The 25,158-nt window shown below is 42.5% G+C and overlaps 1 protein-coding gene across 9 annotated transcripts in view; it reads right to left on the bottom strand.

Moving 5' to 3' along the window:
- Positions 1–25,158, bottom strand: part of PTPN13 (protein tyrosine phosphatase non-receptor type 13) — a 209,591-nt gene that overhangs the window by 103,977 nt on the left and 80,456 nt on the right. For all 9 annotated transcript variants that reach the window (XM_069978225.1, XM_069978220.1, XM_069978223.1 and 6 more), the window contains one exon: positions 2,921–3,040. In XM_069978225.1, coding sequence (XP_069834326.1) covers positions 2,921–3,035 — 115 coding nt within the window. In that variant the 5' untranslated portion in view covers positions 3,036–3,040. Of the gene's footprint in view, positions 1–2,920; positions 3,041–25,158 lie in introns of those variants that run through there.

Raw genomic sequence — 25,158 nt, 5'->3', positions numbered from 1 at the left:
GCTAACGCAGTAAAACTACAAACCAGTAAAAGGAGACATAATTACTGGGTTAGGGATAATAGAGATGCAAATATTAAATAATGTTTCTCCTGTTGAGTCCTGTTAAATGCTATTTGGAACTTTCATGAATAGCAATTGAAAGTGTTAAAGGGGTACTCCAGCAAAAAAAAAAAAAAAATAATCCTGAATCAATCCTTACCAGGAAGATATATAAATTTGTCAATTACTTCTATTTAAAAATTTGAGATGTTCCAGTAATCAGCAGCTGCTGTATGTCCTGCAGGAAGTGGAGTTTTATTTCCAGTCTGACACAGTGCTCTCTGCTGCCACCTCTGGCCATGACAGGAACTGTCCAAAGCAGGAAAGGTTTTTTATGGGGATTTGCTACTGCTCTAGACAGAGATGGCAGCAGAGAGCAATGTGTCAGACTGGAAAGAAAACAGCACTTCCTGCAGAACATACAGCAGCTGATAAGTACTGGAAGATTTCAGAGTTTTAAATAGAAAGAGTCATTCACAAATCTATATTACTTTCTGGTACCAGTTGTTTGGGAAAAAAATAGCCGGAGTTCCTCTTAAAAAACAAAGAACAAAAAAAGGAATAATTAAACACCAAGGACTGCTTGCTTAAAAATTGCATACTAGCATTTGCTATAGTCAAATAAGAGTTATAAAATGCAAAAATGGCCTTAAAAAATGGCAAACAAAAATGTTAAAGTTTGAGACTCATTCTGTTAAAACTGATCATTTTATTTGCGGCTCAAAATGAGTCCTACAATACTGTGCCTGCATATAGCTTTATAGTGAAGAGATAACTAATATAACAGTGAGGAATTTCTGAGTTTTTTTCTGCCAAGGGTCACTTGGATATTTATATCATCAATCGCAGACCATATTGATAGTGTAGCACACTTTGTGGAGGTGATGTGGCAGCAGCTGCCAGCAAGTTTTGACTGTAATATATATGTGGTGTCCCACCACGGGTGTTCTTTTCTTTTGTACACCTGTCACAAAAGTTTCTTACTCCAGGTTCAGTGGTGATGAAGGTAGTATTCTCTAGTTTCACCACTATATGTCAGTATTTTATATATGTATGCTCTTATGTATTGCACAGCTGAGTTAGGAATTGGTTACTGTTTTATGTGTACCATGTGCTTTTGCTACCCTATAGGAGATGCTCTCTACTTCTGACTCTCTCTTTCTCTCTTTCTTTCTTTTGCACACATTCTTTTCCACCACTTACAGGGTAGATAACACATCCCCTGTAGGAAGTTGCTTGGTGGGAAGAGGTCAGTTCTGACCCAGATTCTCTTGGGAGAAGGACACAAACAGCAGACGTTCCTGCTATAGCTAAGCCAGGGCCTGGCTCTGCCAGGACCCTCGTCCGGCACAAGTCAGTTCAGTGTGTGTGTGTCTAGTTAGTGAGTTGGTCAAAGACACGTGTATGCCAATGCAGCTAGGGACAACTCGTTTCACTACTACTTCTACTAGATCTACTATGCAGTGCTAAACACTACCAAGGGAAGAGAGTCTGGGAACATCCTAGCCCATGCCAAGAACCATTCTACAAAGTGCCGGGCAGTATCCTGATACACAAGAAGAACTATCCTGGATAGGACAAAGCTATCAGAAGGTCTACATATCCTATCTCGCAGTGCAGGTAACTGGGATGGCCCCGGGAACTTAGCTTCATCCAGGTAACCAAGGCTGGGGCTTGTATCACCCTAGGAGGAAGAGTCACTCGACACTGTAGGGCAGAAGGTGGTCAGACTAAAGTCTATACACGGGTACAAGTAAACTTCTTACTCCCAAGTATTTTCTCAAGTTCTGGCAGAGTACACTGTGACATTGGGTTGGGACTCTCTTGACAAACTCCTCTCTTCTACGCTACTCTACCCTATGTTCAACTGTTCCAGCACCGCTACAACTACCTTTACTCTACTTCTTCAAGCATCTCCACAGCACAAACCAGTTCAAGCACTAAAAAGTCTTTGTAAAGATTTATCTACTGCTGCCAAAGTGTATTGTCCTACTGAGAGACTGTACAGTAAAGCTTTTCTATATTTTCTATTACTGGGACTCAGTCATCCTTTTCTCCGCACCAGCACCTATACACACTAGCCACACAGGGGTTATTTTTCCCCTTTCTGTGATTGGTGGTACTGATAGTCCGGGTGGGTCGATTGCCACTCAGGACTACCGTGACAAGAGCCCAAGGGACCCATCACAACAAGGCAGGGAACACTACAAACCGGCCACACTAAAAGCAGGTATCAACATCACACCTGTGTGCTGGACAAGCACTGGTGTCACAACACTGTAACATCATTGGCCGAGTAGTAGACCACCACATACAGTCACCACCCACTGTACCTTATCCAAACCTGAACTCGTGGCATTTGACTCGCGTCTGATGGAAAAGCCTTTGTGGATCCATATCCAGCCTCCTGCGGGTAATGGTTGTGTGCATTCACATTTCTGAATCTTTATATCAAAAACTTTAAGGGGTACTCCGGGCGGGAGGCTTGCATCACGCTGTTACAGTCTTTCATCGCTTCCTGGGCTGACACAGAGTTTTTGTAACATCTCAGACGTTCAGCAGCAGAGGCGGGACACCGCTACAGCCACTGAATGGCTTAGCAGGCCTGCCAACGTCATGCCAGGGAGCAGCCAGACACTGGGGGACCGGAACAGCTGGATGCTGGAAAGGTAAGTGGACGTCACTGTTTACAACAACCCTCTCCCCGGTGATACTGAAAAAAGGCCTCCCACCTGGAGTACCCCTTTAAGTTTTGCAAGAACAATCAAGTTCTAATAAAAAACAAGATTTTACCTACAAAAAAATACAGCATCATACAAAAGAAAGAACAATGTATTTTACCAATGTGAACAAGTTCAAAGGAGACGTGAAGAAACATTACCTTTTCTGATCAATTGTTGCAAGCTTTCAGTACTTTGGTTTAATACGGCCCATAACTCCTCCTCTTCCAGGGGCCCTCCACGCACCTCCAAAGCCTCAGCTAGTGACACCTGCATATTATCTGTGAAGAAAGAAGGAACAAATAAAAGTGTAAGCAGAAGGAAAAATGTCTTTATCAAAAAGTCATTTGTTCACACTTAAATTCTGAAGTTCTGTTCTGTTTTAAAGGGGTTATCCAGTGCTACAAAAACATGGCCACTTTCTTTCAGAGACAATTCAGCTCCATTCACTTCAATGGAACTGAGCAGCAAAACCCCGCCCAAGCTGTAGACAAGAGTGGTGCTGTCTCTGGAAGAAAGTGGCCATGTTTTTGTAGCGCTGGATAACCCCTTTAAACCTAAGCCTTGACATGACAAGTGATAAATGTCTCTAAGTACTACAAGCTGTTATAGGGATTCTCCTATTTAAGTATAAAACAAATTAGAGCCCGGTAGCTATGTCAAATAATGAAGTAGAACATACTTACCTTTCCAAGTCCAGCACCATACCTCTGTTTACTCTCCCTGAGGAGTATTCTTTTATTTTACATCCATAGTAGACCCAGAGTTTTCTTTTTTAATTTAAATTAGAGAACCCTTTTAAAACCAGAAACATGTTCTGTGTCACATTTGATGCATCTTAAAAGGGGTAACCAAAATTAAATCACTTGGATAGGAGATAAGTGCCAAATTGCAGGAAGCCTAACTACTGGGACCCCTTCATGGTCGTCAGAACAGACGAATGCTGATTGGCCAGAGTCTGTGTACCCCCCTATGCACTGCTGCAGCTGAGTAGACTAACTGATTTAAGGGCCTGCCCACCAGCCCACTGGAGCAATGATAGTAAAATAAAAACTATGTATTACTATACATTAGCTGTCTTTTTCTTTTATTTTTAATATAGGTATTGACTAGAAATGAGCAAACTTCGGGTTTTGGATGCCCAAACTCGACAAGTTCACTCATCTCTAGTTAAGCCTAGTCAATCTTTGAAAAATGCCAATAAAAACACCAGCGGCCAGATGTTAGCTGGAAGTCAATGGAAGTTTATGTGTTGCTTTACGTACATGGCTTTTTTGTGTGGCGTTTTTGAAGCTCTTTGGCAGTTTTTCCAAAAAGCAGCATGCTGAGCGTGTGGCTTTTTTGGGGGCAAACTGTGGCGTTTTTTCTTATGGACTTTCGTGTTCTGGTCATCTGAAAATAGCATATGGTGTAATTTATTTTTATTGCGTTTTTGTACCCTTTTGATTCAGTAACTATGTCATGTGATGGCAGAGGAAAAGAAAGTTCGTCCATCTTGGTGCACACAAAAACCACTAAAAAGATTATTCACAGAAAGTAAAAATGCCAGAAAAAACGGAAACACATGAAAAATACACCATGGGGGAGATTTATCAAACATGGTGTAAAGTGAAACTGGCTCGGTTGCCCCTAGCAACCAATCAGATTCCACCTTTCATTTTCCAAAGAGACTGTGAGGAATGAAAAGTGGAATCTGATTGGTTGCTAGGGGCAACTGAGCCAGTTTCACTTTACACCATGTTTGATAAATCTACCCCCAAGTGTTGCTATGGCATTTGTTTCTGGTGTATTTTTTGAGGGCAGAAAAACACCACAAAAAAAGTGGGAGAACACCAGCCTTTTAACAATAATCTACTTACAAAGGGAAAAAAAAAAAAAAAAAAAAAAAAAAAATCGGGCCTCATTTATAAAATCTATGCAAAACAAACCTTTCCACACCCTCTGGAGCTGAAAGGTAACAGAAGGAAATATTCCCAAACCTTTCCCTTCTTAGTAATTTTGAAGTGTTTGACTACTACAGAGTAATTTCCCTGCGCCAGTTTACAGCTGTAATATAGTAATAAATCTGCCTTTTTTACGTCTTGTGCCAACTTACTTTTGTTCTATATCCTTACAATTTATTTCCCCATTTGTAGACCACCTGAAAACCACTGATAGAACACGTCTTGGGTTCTGAATGTAAAAGATAACCAGCTAATAGGCCTGAAACATAAGCAACTGTTGTAAATGGCGCCCATAAAAACACATAAAGCACAGCCCTCTGTGTCCGAATCAATCATGTCTATCTGACCATGACTGCTGTGTATCTAGGCTTCAATGGAATCAGCCATACAGCTTGTTTGTGCAGCGGTGTAAGAAGCAGGCCATGTTCTAGTAACCATTGGCAATACGGTCATCGCGCCAGCTAAACTGCGTAGGTGATGTGATCGCTCTCCTGAGAGCCTTATTACAGGACGGATAAAGAATCACAAAGCATCTTTAATGACGGTGAAGAACAGATGGACAGCCTGTACCTGGACCAATCTTGGAAGATTTGCACTCACAGGCTAAACCAAAGGCTGAAGGAGATGTTGCCATACGGAGAAGCAAAGTTTCATTTTAAATCCAGATTCAAACTCAAAGGCAGCCATTTTGACAAGTTGTAACATATACACAGCTGGGGCTAAAAAATTCTACCACAAATCAAAGTGCTAGCTAGCATGCTTAAAGGGGTTATCCAGCGCTACAAAATCATGGTCACTTTTCCCCTTCTCTTGTCTCCCGGTCAGGTGTGGTTTGCAATTAAGCTCCATTTACTTCAATGGAACGGAGTTCCAAACCCCACCCAATCTGGAGACGAGAGTGGCAAAAGTGGCCATGTTTTTGCAGCGCTGGATAACCCCTTTTAAGGCCCTATTACACTAAACGATTATCGGCCTTACTTGGGCGATAACTGGCTGTTTGGGCCGATAATCGCTTAGTGTATTAGCATGCATTGAAAAGCCACGATCAGTTAACATGCATGATGTCGGCTGATCGTGGTCTTTCAACCCGAAAGAGTATGATTTGTGCAGCAACGTTCTGCTGTGTGTCACTCCGTGCAATAGAAGTGGGGGCAGCAGACCAACAGGTACCTCGCACAATCTCCGCTTGCTGTGTGTAATAGCATAGGCAGCGAATGGGGAACAAGGGGGAAGCGAACACTGGAATGATTGGTCGGCACTCGCTTCCCCTGGATTATTGGGCTGTGTAATACGCCCCTAAATCATGCTTAGAATTTTGTGCAGGCTGGATTTACTAAGATTTACTTAGAAATCTGGCGCAGTGAATACTATTAGACTGGCAAACCCATTTGCTGTGTCTTCAGGTCGCAGCCCCGCCTCCTGTGACTGTCAATTATTTTGGAGGAGGCGGGGCTACAGCCTGTAGTTACAGTGGCGGCCGGAGAGCAGAACAGAAGAGCTGGAGAGCGGGATGCCAGATCACACAGCAGTGGTGAAGGTAAGTATGCACTGCTTGTATATACATATCAGTGCTGTCAGTTTCCCTATGCTATCAGCTGCACATCTCGTGTTCACACAGGGAGATGTGCCGCTCATAGCGATACATTTTAAAGCCTGTACAAAATACAAGCTGAGGATCAGACATTTCCCCCGTCCTCAGCTGATCGCTGTCACTTTTCTATGGGCCGATTACACTGGCCAACAAATTTTCAAAAGTTGTTTGGTTCCGAAATAAAATTATCCATTTCTTAATGATTGTTATGTGCTGAATTCAAATATCACAAGGAAAAATGTGAATTGGCTCTAGTTTCTATGATATGGGAGAGTTCTCATGTTACTGTTCTGTGAATTGTATAGAATACAGTATAATAGCCGACATATTTATTACTTCTGCAATCATAAGGAAGCAAGTTTACTGTTCATAAACTTTTGAAATATATTCATAGGAAACTTAGTTCTATCTGAAATTAACTACAATTTACAGGCAGATCCAAGAATTTTTACAAATTAACTATGTTTATTGAACTCTGGAATGTAGGTCTTTATTCAATGGCTTCTCGGTGCATTTACACGTCTTTTGTATTCATGCATGGGATTGTCTCTGATAACTTTCAATCAGTAATCTGCAAGCACTGATGGGTTCCATTGAGGCTAGGTTCACACTGCATTTTTGCAATCCGTTTTTTTCATCTTTTTTTTTGCAAAAAAAGAATGAAAAAATGGATGCATTTGTGTGCATCTGTTTTGATCCATTTTTTCATTGACTTCCATTGTAAAAAAAAAAAAAACGGATCCTTTTTTTAACGGACACAAAAATGTAGCTGACACTACTTTTCGTCAAAAAAACGGATCCGTTTTGATCCGTTTTTTTTTTTAATAATGGAAGTCAATGAAAGAACGGATGCATACGTTTTCTTCATCTGTGTTTTGCAAAAAAACGGATTTCAAAAACGCAGTGTGAACCTAGCCTTACCCTGATACCTTTTTTCCATATTGGTCATTCTAAGATGATGCAATATACCAGTTGATGATGCAATACTGATGATGCAAACTTTTCCCAGTATTGTATCACAGGCTGTGAGAAGTATAGAAAGTATGTCTATATCTTGAAAATTAGAGCCAATTTCAAAATTTGAACATCATTTTCGATTCCAGCACCCCAAAATTAGTTAAGATCAACTGTTTTCATGTCGGAACCTTTTTGGCCGTTGACCAGTGTTATCAGGCGAAGAAGCGTTTCTATCAACCCTCCTGGCCGATAGTCGGCCTATGTAAAAGGCCATCAGTTGGGAAGGGAATACCCTTTAAATGCTTTGAAGGTCTGACTGGGTGCAGTTCCCATTACATAAACACAATGAAACCTCAATTACAATACAATTAAATATATTTCAAATACGATGGAGTAAAACAACAAAATGGCACGAGCATCTTCACACCCACGTATCAAAAACACAATAATGAACAGAGTAGAGGTCAGTGTTTTTAAGTCTTACACCTATGTGATGGATACATATGCTTTCTGTCCTCGGCTCCTGACGCTTACAGTGATCTGAAGCCGTTCAATTATTCATGGTGATAAATTAGTGAACGCTACTCACAAAGTGCCATTGTGTTTCCAGTGGCTCAGACCCACCACTGTATTTATGTTACCCTAATATTGCTATTTTTCTTTCAGCAGCAAGAGACATGTGGATACTGCCGAGGATCAAAGGAATCTTCATGCCAAACTAACAGTCTCTCTGGAAAGAGGCCAGAAACAATAGCACAGGCAAACGTGTGGCCGGCAAGTGTGCGAGGAAATTCCATACGTTTCACATTACTCATAGACTGAGAAAATAAAGGGGTCAAATTCAAGAGCAACTTGAAAGGCGTACTGCCCGTATAATGATGGTCACTGGTCATTTCTGACAATTTAGTTATAAATCATCCTCCATTATAGGGGTTATCCAGGAGTACAAAAACATGGCTGCTTTCGTCCCCCTAAAAAAAAACAACAAAAAAAAACAAGCTACACCAGCTCATGGGTTCAGCCTCCTATTTTGGCTATGCTTCATTGAAGTGAATTTGGCTGAGCTGTAATACCACACAAAAACTGTGTACAAGAGTGGCACTGTTGTTGAATAATGAAAGTTCAAACCAACCGGCTCTCCAGGATCAGCTTCGTAGTGCTCAAAGTAGATATCAAGCCAGTATGAAAAGAAAATCCCAGCACTAGCTTCTTGCTCTTATGTGTACCATAACAGACCAGCGCCAGGATGACGGTGGCGTGGTCCTTTCTTTTAACCGCCGCGTTCCCGCTCATGGCGCCAGTCTATTCCCAAATACTGTTCCATCCTGGTGCGCTTGGGCCAGGCCCGCCAGGTCCCAGTGTGATGATCTCCCCTCTACTCAGTGACACAACTACAGTGGTTCAAAAAAAAGGACCACTCCACTGGCATCCCCGCTCCGGTCTGTTAATGTAAAAAAAAAAAAAAAAAAAAAAAAAGTGATGTACCTGGTGATACATTCGCTTTAAGGATTTATTTATAATAATTGATAAAGGGACACATAGCTCGGACCGCGTGGGGAGTTATTTACTTATAAATGAATCCTTAAGAGCAAGAAGCGAATGGCGGGAATTCCTTTTCATACTGTTGTTGAATAAAGCAGCCACTTTTTTTCTAACTTTTGTATAAATCCTTTGATGGTACAACAGAGATTAGAACTATAATTCATATTAACAGATTCCAGATCAATACTGTAAATGGGCACTGTCATTATTAATAAATAATTTTAAAATCAGCAGGGGAAGTGATATACTACATCTATCATGTTTTTTTTTTTTTGCCTGTTTTCATATGGAATACAATATACATTCGGCCACAAGGTGTCTCACTTACTGAAAAACTGCAGTTGAGGCTCCATCACTAAGGCCATTCAGTCTTTAGTAACAGAAAAAAAAGAGACAGAGACCAAATGCAGGAAGTGATGTCAGCTGGCCCTATGAAGATGATTGCCGATTGGCCAATGGCTGTGCACTACTGCAGCTGAGTAAACTAACTTATTTAAGGGCCCATCCACAAGCTTAGAGTGAAATGCAGGAGCAGGAGCAGCACAGACTGATGTACTGTAGCAACAAAATAAGAAAGGACAGCATACATGTATATATGTCATGACAGATACACTTTAATAATGGGATTAAAAATAAAGCTCCGTCCTTGACCAACATTGGCGATATAGTCAGCAATATCTATCATCTCTCTAATATTGATTCATTATATTGCTGCCTGCTGTACTAAGCTGTGTACATTGTACAGTTAATATTTCCTTTGTGAACTGTACTAAATCTGAATATTTCATCTTGCTAACTCGAATCCATCAATAAGCAGACCTGCTGCAGACAGATCTCTTTATGGCTCTAATTTGTATTTCATGTATGGACTAGGTACAATAAAACCTTTACCAGCTCAGCTTAAAGGGATCACACTGAACATGTAAGACTGCCAGGCTAATAATTGGAATCTGTCCAATCTACAATCGGCAAGTTACAGAGCAGGAGGAGCTGATCAGATTGATCTATACTTTTGTAGAAAAAGTTCCAGGAAAACTAGTGTTGAGCGAACGTGACGAAAGTTCAGGTTCGGTAACGTTCAACTCAACCCGAATACTGGGCATTTGACTTTCAATGTCTGGAGAACTTGGCTGCAGCCCTAGGACTGCCAGGATAAAATGCATACAAACCTGGTTTTCCAGGACTTCCTAGGGCTGCATCCAACTTCTCTACAATCAAATGCAGATTGTTCAAATAACCGTTGCTAAACCTGAACATTCAACAAGTTCGCTGACCACTACTTGAAACCTCTGTTCCTTCTGAGCTAAGTGAGAAGACCTTAGTGATTGACAGCTATTTGTGTATAAGTGTACATGTCAATCACCAAATAGGACTGCCCACTTGACTACTTCCAAACCATCCACAACAGTCATAATAATTTCCTAATATTTGCATTGACCATTTATGTGGTAACAACAGTACTTTGTTGTGTAAAGAACTAAAACAGTACATTATCTGAAAACTGCATAAAGTAGGAGAACTCTGGTGATCTTATTTTCCCCCCAAATACACCGGTATCATAAAGTTATACAGATTGTTAATTGCTTTGATTTTAAAACCTCCAGTCTTCCAGTACTTATCAGCTGCTGTATGCCCTGCAGGAAGTGGTGTTTTCTTTTCAGTCTGACAGAGTCCAATGCTCTGGACAGTTCCTGTCACAGACAGAGGTGGCAGCAGAGAGCACTGTGTCAGACTGGGCCGAAGTCCTCTGGTCAAGTTTGCTCCAGCACAAATACTCAATGTAGGGTTTTAGGGCTTAGACACAGTCTGCACAGAGCTCTTGATGAAATATATATTTGTTTTTCAGAAGATACAATAAATTTATCTCAAATCTATAGAAGAGAGATCTAAAACATGATACCAAGGGAATCAGGAAGTGGTATGTGTGGTAGAGACAGAGAAACCACCAGATCTCCAGGTTTATTCTTATGAACCTGAACGTATCCAGATACAATAGTCCAGAATTACATTTTAACACAAACTGCCGTGTCTAGTATTAAAGTTTAGCCCATTCACTTGATAAACCAAGGAGATCGCCGCAGGTTTCCTACAAAACTACTGAAACTAAGAAGATTAGAGATGAGCAAATTTCAAGTATGTTTGGGTTCCAAATCCAACGGTCGGCGTTTGATTAGCAGTGACTGAAGAAGTTGGATGCAGCCCTAGGGAAACCTGGAAAACATGGATACAGCTATAGGCCATAGGCAGTATCCACATTTTTAAGGACTCCCTAGGGCGGCATCCAACTTCTTCAGCCACCGCTAATGAAATGCCGCACACTCAGGTTCGGACGAACCCAAACATAGTCGAAGTTGGCTCATCTCTAATAACTACTATAAGCTAGCAAGGCTGTGACCAGAGCTTTACTGTCAGCGATCTCTCTCACTCCTCCATCTCACTTAATTCCCAGTTACTGTCGGGAAATATATAATACCGGCGCCAGCGTTTCAACCCAATTTCACATTTAGGACGGCCAAACATTAGTCGGATGGAAACCAAAGCTTCACAAAATGGCAAAATGAAGGCCAGCAATAACAGATTTGTCTTTCTCAGATTTAGTAAATATTAAGCACAAAAACACTCAACATGCAAGTTCTTTATTCAGGTGGAAAACTGAGGGCAACTTTTTTCCCCAAATAGCAAAAGAAAAAAAAAAGCAAATGTAATGGCAACAGCAAAATGTATAAAAAACAATAAAAAAGTCCAAGGCTACAGTATTGTCAGTACAGTAGCGGGAACATTTAAACAGTTTCGGAGCTCTCAGCATCATTAGGGATGATGATGCTGGAAGCTCTGACCTCTGTTACGTAACACATCGGCCATATTCACGGACCGTGCACATATCCATAAAATTACTATAAACTCATTTGTTTGAATGGCCCCATTCACACATCCGTATGTGTTACGGTGCTGTGATCTGTGCCATAATAAATACTGACAGGTCCTAGTATGGATTTTGTGAAATTATTTATTTATGAATAGGTCCGTGCATTGCGCACAGCTCCAGACGCACATGTGTCTGCTGTCTGTCACTGCAGCTCCGCAATTGCAGACAGCACTACATGTGTGAATGAGGCATTATAATCTTTACCGGGCTTGCTCCCCCATGAAGACTAAAGGTGTGTTTACACAGACAGAATATTGAAGCCAAAGTTGGTTTCAATAATCTGTCAGATAATCTCTTATCTCCAGATGCACTGCCTGTTTAGCCAGTCAGTGACTGCAATGGTGTCCAGTCCCAGTCACTGATTGGCTGAGCGGGCAACAGGCGGGGCTTTGACATTCCAGCAGCGGGAGATCCAGCAGTCAGCTATCGTTATGGCAGCACTATGGGCAAGTATACTTTCTTCATTATGTTCCCGCACCCCCTGCCTGTCTATAGTTTTTTTTTTTTTTATTGTCGTGGGACTTCACCTTTAACATAGAGAGAAAAGGTACCTGCACAGTTTATGTCCGTGGACACAATGCAAATAAAATCAGCTTTGATCGCCTGCCTCACGGTTCAGAGAGGCGTAGGTGGGGACCACGAGTGCTCTGGGCTGGAAAGCCTCTCCATACTTCTATCACCGACCTCCAGTTTTGAGTGACAGGCAGGGTGCCGCTGTGAGAATCAAATGGTGCCTGCTTCTCTGACCCCTGCCTGTCACTCAAAACTGGAGGAGGCTTAAAAGGTGGTAAAAGAAACATGAAGAGGCATTGCAGCCCGGAGCATTCATGTACTGGGTACATCCAGAAGAGTGTCTCTACAGCTGCACCTCTCCAACAATTAAAGGGTAACTTCCGTAAGTCCTTTTTACACCAATCTAGTGAGATGAGCACAACTAAAGCATGCCAGAGTCCGATCGTTTGGCATTTGATTACTGGTGGCTGAAGAAGTTGGATGCAGCCACAGGCCGCAGGTTGTATCCATGTTTTCCAGGACTCCCTAGGGCTGCATCTAACTTCTTCAGCCACCAGACTTGAGCTTGCATGGGTTGCGCTCATCTCTAGCTATCAAGAATTTTAAGCACCTATAGCAAGTTCAGCCAAACCTGTATACAGAGAAAAGAAGCCTGCTCCCCCATTAGTAAACACAAACTGCTCACAATACTCTAGCATACAGGGCTGGGTTCACACATCCGGGTTTTTTTTTTTTTTTTAACGTACACAAAAATATGGTTAACTACATTTCTGTGAACGTTAAAAAAAAGGATGTGCTATAATCCTTTTTTTTTTTATAATGGAAGTCAACGGAAAAAAACGGATCAAAACAAATGCATCTGTTTTTCCAGATGAAAAAATGGATTGCAAAAACGTAGTGTGATGCCAGCCTTACATATAGTTGAATGGCCATCACTTTTTTTCCCCCATAAGGAGCAATGATCTCTAAGTTTACTTCCCCCATAAACTACTAAAGTTATAATAAAGAAACAATAAAGGATATGTAATAGGTGATGAAAATTTGTAATAAATGCTGAATTATAGTCGCGTACTTAAGAAGACTGACAGGTAAGAGAATAGAGAACGCTAACCACCAATTTCCAAAACTCAAGAAGAAAACAAGGTTAGTTCCCATGAACGGCCTTTGGTCATCAGAGAAAAATGCACCGCTCCTGACCGAGACTTGGTAATTCTAGAGAGTCTGCTATAAGCAAGCTCCCCACAATTACCAGATCCATGGCCCGTAACACAAATTCTTTGTGGTTACATCCACTCCGGATGCAAGGAATGTAAGAAAAACAGAGGCTCAACTTAGAGGAAATTCACTTTCCTTCAAGTTATTACAGAAGCAATTACAGAGAAGGGTCCACCTCTCCTCCTGGTTGGCACGGCTTTCCACATTCTGCTTTATTCTCAATGCTGAACAGGCAAAACACAATACTTCACCTCACAACAACTGATCAGAACTTAAGCAAAAATTTTTATTAAAGTATTGTATTGGAGAGGATGATGGCAGGGGGACACTGAGGGATACCGGGCACTGGGGGGACACTGACCATCCCCCTGCCATCATCCTCTCCAGCAGCCACAGCCCGCACAGCTCTGGGAGTCGGGTCGTGACATCACCATTTTATCCAGGAAGTGAAGCCTTGATGCAGTAGTAAGTGCAGGGAAAAAAGCACTTTATAAGCATTTCCTGTAATAAGTGTATATTGGGGATTTGTATAACTTCTGGGGGGCAATACGATACTTTAATAAAAATTTGCGCCGGACTTCTCCTTTAAAGGGATTATACAAAGATTAAACGGTATACCTTATATACACAGTATGAGGAATAACTGGCCGATCAGAGGAAGTCGGAGCTCAGAGACCCCCATAAACCCACGTCTGTTGAGAATGAACAACTGGCATTCTCAGCATTCCAGTTTCCAGCTTTTCAGGAGCTTGGGAAAGCCAAATCTTAACCTAACCTTAATTTTGACCTAACAGTGTCAGCAGTTTGGAACGTGAATAGATAATGAGGGGTGTTCTCTAAAAGGTAGTCTTTTGGAGCGTGCCATACACACACACACACACACCATATTTTCTGGCATATCAGACGGCTTTTTAATCCCGGAAAATCTGCTCTGAAGTCTGAGGTTGTCTTATACGTCAGAGTAGTCTTGTAGGGCAGAACTGGAAAATATGCAGTATGGGGGAAGCCCCCCAACGCCCGCGGCCGCATCCTCGCCGTATGCAGTGATAGTATGAAGTGACCCATGAAGGCATATGATGGCGTCAAGGACCCAGGGTATGGAAAAAAAGACATATGGTAGAGCGGCGCTATGCACAGATAAACAGACCTCTTTAACCAGTCTGGCTCTCCCCATTACTGTATGGGTACCTCCTTCTCCGCTTCTCAAATCTTACTGCTGAGGACTGCAGTGAAGCGGCGTGCGCACGTGCAAGATCTGAGAGGCAGAGAAGGAGGTACCATAAAGTAATACCGCTAGGATACAAGGGGAGGACCAGACTGGTTAAAGTGCAGCTCTACCATATCTCTTTTTTCCATACCCGGGGTCCTAGACACCTTCATGGGTCTCTTCATACTGGTCGCCACATATATCAAGGATGTGACCCAGCCGTCCTTGAGCTCCCTTACATCCTCTTACCTCCCTCTCTACCTCTCAGATCTCGCTCCTGAGGACTGCAGGCAGAGAGGCAAAGAAGGAGTGAATAGGATACAAGAGCGGGCCAGAAGGGTGAAAGAGGCCCTCTGAGCCTATATCCCAAACTCTATATTTTAACTAAAAAAGTTAGGGGTCGTCTTATACATAACTTTATAGGATTTAAAGGAGAGAACAACTGTGCTGTTTTTAGTAAAGCAGCTTACATCAGTGTACTATTTTTCTTCCCTAATCACTTCCTGGTTTCCTCTTGAAACTGGGACCCTCCCAGTGCAGACACTTTCCCACAACCCTCCTTGCTTGCATATCAGACAGATCATGTGACTGAACTGAGCATAAGTGACCCAAGCTAGTGGATGCCTGGCGGCCGTAACCAGGGGCAACAGGTAACAAAGCAGCACATAGGGGATGACTAAGTCTATATCTCTCAATTGATACATTTTAAGAAACACTTCTACATAAGAAATAAGTTACATTAAAGCTTATGCATCAGTATAGGGCCATGTTCACACAACTGTGTTACAGTGTTACTGAAGATCATTGTACTGCTGTACCAGCTGGATGATCTTCACTCCTGCTGAATTCCCCACTGCAGACAATGAAGCGTGTGGCTGGAGCCGCACGCTCCATTGTGTGAACTGACAGGTTCTCTGCCGCAGGAAACTGACATGTCAGTTTCTTGCGGCACCGCTAGGGATCCCAGACAGAGTGCATACTATAGGGGAGATTTATCAAACATGGTGTAAAGTGAAACTGGCTCAGTTATCCCTAGCAACCAATCAGATTCCACCTTTCATTTTCCAAAGAGTCTGTGAGGAATAAAAGGTGGAATCTGATTGGTTGCTGGGGGCAACTTAGCCAGTTTCACTTTACACCATGTTGGATAAATCTCACCCTATGTGTATACACTCCAGCCGGGATTCCCTCAGCTGCAGCACAATGTAGGTAAAGTATTAATCACGGCCGTGTTGCAAATCTGCAACGACGGCTGTGATTAATACTTAATTTACGTTGTGTGAACATAGCCTAGACCTAGTTTTCTCTGTCACACCACCACCCCTATAAAGACATCATCATAGTCTTCCCCTCCAGCAACGGAGGACTCCATCTAGCATTTCTCCTTTTACTATGAGTAAAAGTGCTAAATTTCCTGAAAGAACAGAAAAAAAAACACCAGTCAGAAAGAATCAGGTTCAACCCAGACCACGCTGTGAACTTTTGGAAAAAAACACTGGATATCTGACTTCAATAGCACACTGTCAATCCAAACCATCTTGCAAAGTTCTTTGCAGTTTTCAATATGCAGTAAATGGAAGCCGACTTGATTGAGAACAGGTTACTTCTAAAGTGGAATAATCTCAAGAATAATATAGGTGTGGCGGCCACATTCTTCTGGTACTGCTAACAGCAGGGCAAATGCAGGGACGACGATCAATAAAGGACTTTGAGATTTTTATATACAGCGGTCCCTCACCTTAGGGCCCTATTACACGGGACAATTATTGTGCGAAAAATCATTATATCGTTCGAATTTAAACGGTAATCGTTCTGTGTAATTGCAGGCAACAATCAAAAAAACGTTCGTATGTCGTTGATCCTTGATTTAGATCTGAACCAAAAATTATTGTTAATCGTTCGCCGTAATTTCGCGTTTTTTCACTAATCGTTCAGTGTAATAGCACATTGCCCATTGTTTTCCTTAGATCAGAAGGAATAAACGATCGCAATAACGATCGTAATAACGATCGTATCTAACGACCATCGTTCTGTGTAATATGGTGAACGATTTCAGGTTAAGGATAAACAATCTCGTTGGCGATCGTTTAAAGTTAGTCGTTAATCTTTAAAAATTGCTCTGTGTAATAGGACCCTTGCAATGGCCTCAAGATACAATATTTTCAACATACAATGGTCCTTTCTGGACCATCGTAACTTGAGACCAGACTCAACATACTATGCTATGGACAGTCAGGATCTGCAGCATATGTGAATAAAACTAGATGATCAACCAATGAAACTGGGCATTTTACTAATAAAACCCCAGAGTATAATGTCATACTAAATGTTCTGTACTGCATAGAATTTTCATCTCAACATACAATATTTTAAACATACAACGGTCGTACCACTATAATATGTACTGTATATATATTCTGGACTGCATTGTACTTTCACACAATTACTCTCACAATGTTTCAATGAATACTTGAATAACCTATGAAATAGCAATGCTGGAGGCTGGAGCACCATTCCTCTTAACATGTTGACTATTGGGAGTTACCATCTCTTTTGGCAGAATCCCAAAGGGGTAACACGTAGAGATGAGCAAATTTTCAGCAATAATGAAGCTACTATGCTCCATTTACACGAAACGATTATCGTTCAAATCTGAGCGATGACGATCGCATTTAAGAGATAATCGGCTTGTGTTATGGCGCGTTTACACAGACAGATTTATCTGACAGATTTTGGAAGCCAAAGCCAGGAATGGATCTGAAAAGAGGAGAAATCTCCGTATTTCCTTTATGACCTGTTCCCTGTTTATAGTCTGTTCCTGGCTTTGGCTTCAAAAATCTCTCAGATAAATCTCTAATCAGCTAATGATCAAGCGACGAGCGAGAAATTGTTCATCGTGAAAATTCGCTCAGATTCACCCGAGTGTGTGAGACGGCTTTAAACGATCGTATGGCGATCATAAAAGCTTTTTTTTAACGATTTATCTCTTCATCTAAACGCTGAACGGCATAAAAAAACAAACTGTTGCTTCAAAATCGATTGATCGATTTATGGCCCCGTGTAAATGGACCATTAGGTATCTCTGCAATCCACTCATTAGCCTGCTGCCTTATAACGGACTGCCACTCCGTGCTGCTCCTCCCCGGGTGCTGGGAAAAGCTGGATCAAGTACTGGGAAACATTTCGTTATTACTGTAAAATTGTCTCATCTCTAGTAACATCCAGTGGTAATGTGATTTATACATTTCTAGGAGGAGGAACATACCAATGCAGAGTTCTAGGAAAAGATGCTCTATCATTGTTTTTGTTGAAGAATACGGTCACTGCAAACTTTTAAAGGAGCACTCCAATTTTATAAAGTGATGTCATATTATAGGAATAACGACCGTCATTTGCCGTTAAATGACAGCCTTCTAATAAAAACGTCATATTTACCTACTGGGAACATAGCCCCAGGCCCATATGAGAGTCACGTGTAACAAGCCTTTATGGCAACGTATAAGGCCGTACAGAAAAATAAAGCCCTCATGCTGCTAAACCACGCATTGCTGGGTGCAGTACGCACAGTTATGTTCCATTAAAAACAATCCCCTCTGTATTGAGATAGAAGCTTATAGGAGGTCCATACCGTCTATAGGTGCTGTATTACTGTTCTGTCAAATTCTGTAATTCTATGTGGTTACTAAGTTTTTAATAAGATCCTGTTCACACATGCGTTGGTAAGTTCTGTCAGGTTTTTTTTGGTCACTTTAATAATGACCAGAGCACACCAAGTAATAACACAAAAGAGCACAACAAGTAATAACACAAAAGAGCACAACAAGTAATAACACAAAAGAGCACAACAAGTAATAACACAAAAGAGCACAAGTAAAATCACAGAAAGGCTTTGCGCCTAGGGCGGCATCCAACTTTTGCAACTGCGGGGAATCCGCTCAACACTACCTGTAACCAGTACGATTCTTGGTTTCGTACACAGAGCTGGGAAGAAAAAGTGCTTAGCTTGCACATCTCCCAGCTCGATCTAGTGATCATGTGGGATCTGACCATCCAGACCCAGACTAATCAAAACTTTTGACACGGCAATTTTTTTTTTTTTAATAACAGTCCCCATTTACTCTTTCATCTAAAAATCTATTTTGTCGTCTTATTACAAGTAGCATTTAGAGATGGTCTTTGTAAGTGAATTCAGATGCCACGGTAAACTTAAAAAAAAAAACATATCAAAAACTAACATATAGTGCTCCTCCGTCAATCAAGTTGGATCACAACGCAGAGTACAAGCAATTCTGAACAAGGCACCACTCAGCAAGTGCCTCATTCCCCCCATAGTCACACAATGTTACTGGCTATTGGGGGAAACAGGAGGCAGCTTCCACAATGTTTGAATTTGAAGGCATACATAGAAACACACCCTTATACTTCTGTTATATTTTTCCATTCATTTTGAATCTACTCTTAGGCCCGATTCACACATTCCCTACACAGACCATATATACGGACGTTGTGCTACGGACCGGACTTCTGAACTCCGGGCATCATCATTCACTATGATGCTGCGAGCTCCGAAATAGTTAAAGGAGAACTCTGGGCTCAGTGCTGGTGCCGTTTATCCTGCATCTCCGGTCCCCCAGTCCTGAAGGCTTCTAGGTCTGAGTGAAGACCGACGATCTGAGGTGCCAGTTCTGCTCAGCCAATCAACGGCAGTAGCGGGGTCCCGTCTCGGCCGCTGACTGGCTGAGCGGACCTAACACGTCACGTCCCAGGTCCCCACTGAGACCCAGAAGTGTCCGAGACCAGGGGACTGGAGCTGCGGGATGCCGCCACCAGCGCTGGAGTGGGGGAGGTGAGAACATGCTACTTCTTTCACCCCTCCCCAGCTCTCTGAAAAAAATCACCCCAGCCCGGAGTTCTCTTTTAAAGCTTAGTGCTACTGTCCTGACTAAATATTTTGGTGAAATAAGCACAAAATAAATCATGATACTTGTTGCTTACACTGAGTGATATTATATGATAGATATGAGTTTCTCACGTCCCACTTCCCTTGCTCTTAGCAGAACTCAATTAAAGTGTCAGGTTTCCCCATGATTTACGCCATGTAGCCCCCAGGTAGAAGTTAAACTAGCCCACCACTTACATTCATGTCCTCTTCCCACAGAGAAAAGGTCAAGTAAACATGAAATGTACATGTCCACCTATATCATGATCTATTCAGGAAATGGCAAAATTACAGTAATTTAAAAAGTCAAAGATCTACTTTGTCAAGTTTATCTGTAGGAATGTGTTCTTATTCTTTTGAGGCAAGGGCCTCCCTATGGTATTTGGTTGTCATATCCCTTTAAATTACTACTGCACAATATAGCAAAATATTAATATCCCCAGAATACAGGCTTTATTAATAGAAGATACTGGTGGATTCCAAAATGTTCTGTGTTATTGATGTGTTTCCACGGTGGACTGGCGTGTCCCATATTCTGTGTCAAGCACTTATATTATATAAAGGTATCTAATAAAACTTTACAGAGGTGTCATAATGGTCCTTATTGTTTTACAAGTGCAGGAAGTGACTGATGCGTTTGTCAATGAGGATTACTCACAATGCACACATAGGGTGCCAATACAAACCAGCAGCAGATAAGCTGTGGATATTCTAATCTCTAGCATGATTACTATTGTCACCTGCATTCTTCCAGGCTTTTGAATAAGGCCTAAAGTACACCAATCACACGTCCTGCAGATGGAATTCTTGCAAACTGAGGATTTTGTCAGGACTGAAGACTGAGTCCACGGGGTGTGAACATGGCCTAAAAGTGCTTCCTTTATCATTGCAGATCTCTGTTCTTAACACATTTACATGGAGCAGGAATTTCTAAAATACAGTATATAAAAGTTACAATATTTAATCAATAAGTGTTTAGAATTTCTAAGTGTCCTAACAGAGGTTAGGTAACTGTGGCTGCCAAAAAGCTAATCCTGAGAACATGCTTTCAAGTCCCCAAACTTTTTTTTTTTTTTCAAAGGGATTGCTTAGTTCAGAAATAACAGTCATAGTTGACAATGACATTTTTTGCTTTTAATTATATATCTATATATAGACACTGAAAATACATATATGTATATACACTTGGCGCAAAGAAAACCTAAAAAAATTTCTGGTGCGTAACCATTTACACTAATGGTGCATTTACACCAGAGAGATTAATCTGACAAATATGTGAAGCCAAAGACAGGAACAGACTATAAACAGAGAACAGGTTATAAAGGAAAGCCTGAGATTTCTCCTCTTTTCAATTCCATTCCTGGCTTTGGCTTTACAAATGTGTCAGATAAATCTGTCTGTGTAAACGCACCATAAGGGTACAAACACACACGGCATATACGCTGCGTATTTACTGCTGCGATACGCAGCAGATTAGATCTAAATAACTGAACACAGTATCAAATCTGCTGCGTATCTGCTGCGTATGTTTGTACCCTAAAGGGTACAAACCCACTTGCCGGATCTGCAGCGAGTCCCCTCGCTGCGTTTTTGCAGCGAGACTCGATGCAGATCCCAGCCCTATACTTTCAATAGCAGAGAAACTCGCAGCAGGGATGTACATCCCTGCTGCGATTTTGTCTGCAGCCCGCCCCATTAACACCCCGGCCGCTGGAGATTATACATTACCGGGATCCCTGCTCCTGCTTGCTTCGGGGCAGGAGCGGGGACCCGGTAATGTATAGCCTGGCCGCCCCCCTGCTGCCCCGATCGCCCCCTCAGCAGCACTGATCACCCCCCGCAGCCCCCGGCCGCACGATCCCCCGCAGCCCCCGGCCGCACGATATCCCCCAGCCCCGGCCGCACGATCGCACCCCCCCCCCCCACACCGCACGATCGCATTCCCCCCCGGCCGCACAATCGGAGCTGCAGGGTAGCGATCAGTGCTGCGGGTGGGGAGGGGGCGATCGTGCGGCCGGGGCTGGGGGATATCGTGCGGCCGGGGGCTGCGGGGGGCGATCAGTGCTGCTGAGGCTGCACTGCAGATCCGGCAAGTGGGTTTGTACCCTAAGGGGGAGATTTATCAGACATGAGTGAAGTGAAACTGGCTCAGTCGTCCCTAGCAACCAATCAGATTCCACCTTTCATTCCTCACAGACTCTTTAGAAAATGAAAGGTGGAATCTGATTGGTTGCTAGGGGCAACTGAGCCTGTTTCATTTTACACCATGTTTGATAAATCTCCCCCAAAATGTCTTCCCCTTTATTCTTACGACTATCAAGTCCTGAGCCACATTTTCTACCTATACTGGCCAACAATAAGTGTAAATATGAACTCTAGGGGGGGGATTTACTATGGTTGCCCCACTGGTGGTGTACACCAGGGAGAAGGCGCAGATTCATTCCTTTTCCCTGGCGTACACCTGCCATATCATCCACTAACCTGATTGGCGGGCAATGGAGGGGGGTGGGGTACACAGCAAGGCATAGGGCTGGCTGGCTTTACATAAGAGGATTCTGGGGAGCGCAGAGAGGTTGGCGAGAAGGGCAGCAACATATTAAAAGTTAAAGGAGAAGTCCCAAGAAACTGAAAAAAATGCTTACAGGCAGGGGGATGTGGGAAAATAAACAATGTTAACGTACCTATCTTCATGCCCCGTAGTGCCATTCCCGGGTCCTGTTGACAGCCGCTGGTGTCCTGCAGCTCTCCTAGCTGCGTCACCCAGCTGAGTGACTGCTCCCTCAGCCAATCAGTGACTGAGGCAGGACACCCCCCCAGTCACTGACTGGCTGAGCAGGCAAATACTCAGCTGTGTTGTCACATTGCAGCTTAAAGAGCTGGGTACATTACGTACCCAGATCCTTCAGAGGAGGACAGACGGCTGCTGTGAACGGGACCCAGGAGTGGGGCAACAGACAAACGAGGAGGGGTGAGTTTACTTGTTTATTATTTTCTTGCACCCACCTGCCTGGCTGACGTTTTCATTTTCGTGGGACTTCCTCTTTAATTCTGAGCGGAACACCATCAAACACATGAGAGCAAATGCAACATATACTTTTTACCATCTGCAAATGACCTTTACAGGTTACCTAAGCAACTAAGCAAGAAGGCCAGTCACATATTGAGTTAGTATGCACATAATTCCTACAAGTTTCATAAGAGCCGGTCACAAGAACTCATGTTCACAATGCCTGCATGGAGTCTGTGTAAGTAGGACAATGTGACAACAAAATAAAATCCATCAGGAAAATCATTACAGACCCACGTGACACCAATCGCAACGAAAATGCCTTTCATTACACATGGAGCAGCTCAGGAAAAGAACAGCAACAAAGCAGCCATTCTAGGAACATGTACAAGGACTAAAATAACCAGAAGAATCACATTTTATAAATACTATAAATCGACTCACTTTACCGGACAAGACACTTATGTGAGCGGGAAAAGGGAAGGGGACAGTGATCAATAAGTTGGATATCAAATACATCTTAAAGTGATACTGTCACCCCAGTTTTCCGGTGTGCTTTTATCATTGTTGGAGAGCGTCACTAAGGCGGGGCTTAACATCCGTTGAACTGCCTTTCCCTGCTTCACATGGGGATAACAGCACTGGACCAAGGCAGGGAGAGAGGACTAGTGACCACCTAATGGAGCCGCGTCATACAGGGGAGGGAATTCCCTACCACTGGGGGCGGCTCGGCCTACCTCCAGTGCTTGAGAACCAGCCGGACCACGGCACCGGCTTCCCCGCGACGGCGCTGTTCGATCCGTGGGTTCAGATTACAGAGGATATACCTGGTGGTACATCCTCTTTAAAAAGCGTCGGCTGATGAAAGAGAAGAAAAAAAATAGAGATAATTTATACTTACCTGTCCACGGTTCCCCGATGTCCACCTGCCTGTTCTCTGCTCACCGCAGCCGCCACTGACACTTCTGGGCCAGTCTCTGAAGTAACAGGCTGCTTAGCCAATCACTGAGCAAGACGAGACAGCACTGCAGCCAGTATTTGGCTGAGCAACCTATCACGCTGATACTCAGAAGTATCAGCGGCGGCTGCAGTGTGAGAGGAACTGGCAGGAGGTAAGTAAGTATCTTTACTATTTTAGCACTTTAAAATAGGGGCTGCACGGATAAAGCTAATGATGTCCGTGCAGCCCTAACCACATAATTATGAGCAGTCTATTAGGCTTGGTAAGTAAGCAGATTGGTGCTCACTTAGGGTCCATTTACACAGAAAGATTACCTGCCAAAGATTTCAAGCCAAAGCCAGGAATGGATTTCAAAAGAGGAGAAATCTCAGCCTTTCCTTTGTGACCTGATCTCTGTTTATAGTCTGTTCCTGGCTTTGGATTCAAATCTTTGGCAGATAATCTGTCAGATAATCTTTCTGTGTAAATGGACACTTAAGGCTCGTTTGCTCCTCAGAGTCGGGTCGTGGAATAGGGCCTTTACACTGAATGTTGGGCCGTCTAATATGCCCCCAACATCTTGTTGCACTAAGCAGCCAAGCAAGTGTAAGTTTCCATTTTTACAGTAGTAATAGTAGTAATTTCCTTGATACATTTGAAATAAAAGGACATTCTTGGCAGTCATCCATTTGTATACCAGGTCTCTACTCTTCATCTCTGACAGATGATATTTACTTATCAGAGTTATAATAGTTTGGTTATTTAAATACTATCCAAAAAACAACAGATAATCCCATCAAGAATCTTACGAAACATATCACATTATCCTGTACTTTAGTTGAACTCTCGTAGGGTCGAGTTCACATTTCTGCAGGCCTTCATTACCACGTTAGCTGCAAACTGTGCGCTTTACTAGATTTTCTTCTCTTCCCTTTTGTAATTAAAATCCCATTAGAAGTGCCGCCGCTTACTTACAGGATTGGGTTACCATAATATTTTAACAGTCTCAAAAAAATAACGGGTTCAAAAGTTTGTTGGTTTTCCTGCTGAGACGCCACCATTTCATTCCCTAAATCACAGGCCCTGTCATATATTATGGGCAAAAGTGTGTATGTTGAAATATACAGAGCTGGGGAATAGGTTAGTGCCATAAAATGGAAAAATAAATAAAATAATATGACTGGTAAACTATGGGTTAAACTAATATACCCGCAGCACGGTCATTAACAAGCCCTGGGCGATATTGGCAATTACGAGTTGCCGGGTCTTTCATCCCGGTGGAGGTTGAGAGTTATAATTATTGTAATGCTCGTGACAGCACATTCAGGCTCATGTCGACATGCTCTCCCACAAAAAATTATAGGTTTCGAGTCTGCTTACTTTTAGCATTAAAACCACATGTTCAAAAACCCATTTGGTAGTAAATGTCTAAAGGAAAGAAAAAAAACACACGACTGCTCATAGAAAAGAGGAGAAACAACGGGATCCTATTGAAAATGCTAAATGGTATACATTACTCCGAACATGAGCTGGGTGATTTGTAAAAGGGAATTGTCAGCAGTTGTAGGTCCTTAAAACTGCAGGGAGAAGAGTGGGGAGAAGAGCGTAAACATAGTCTG

Source organism: Dendropsophus ebraccatus, chromosome 7, assembly GCF_027789765.1.
Source record: "Dendropsophus ebraccatus isolate aDenEbr1 chromosome 7, aDenEbr1.pat, whole genome shotgun sequence".
Lineage (NCBI taxonomy): Eukaryota > Metazoa > Chordata > Amphibia > Anura > Hylidae > Dendropsophus > Dendropsophus ebraccatus.
Note: the sequence above shows the minus strand (reverse complement) of the source record. Positions and strands in the feature narration are given on the sequence as shown.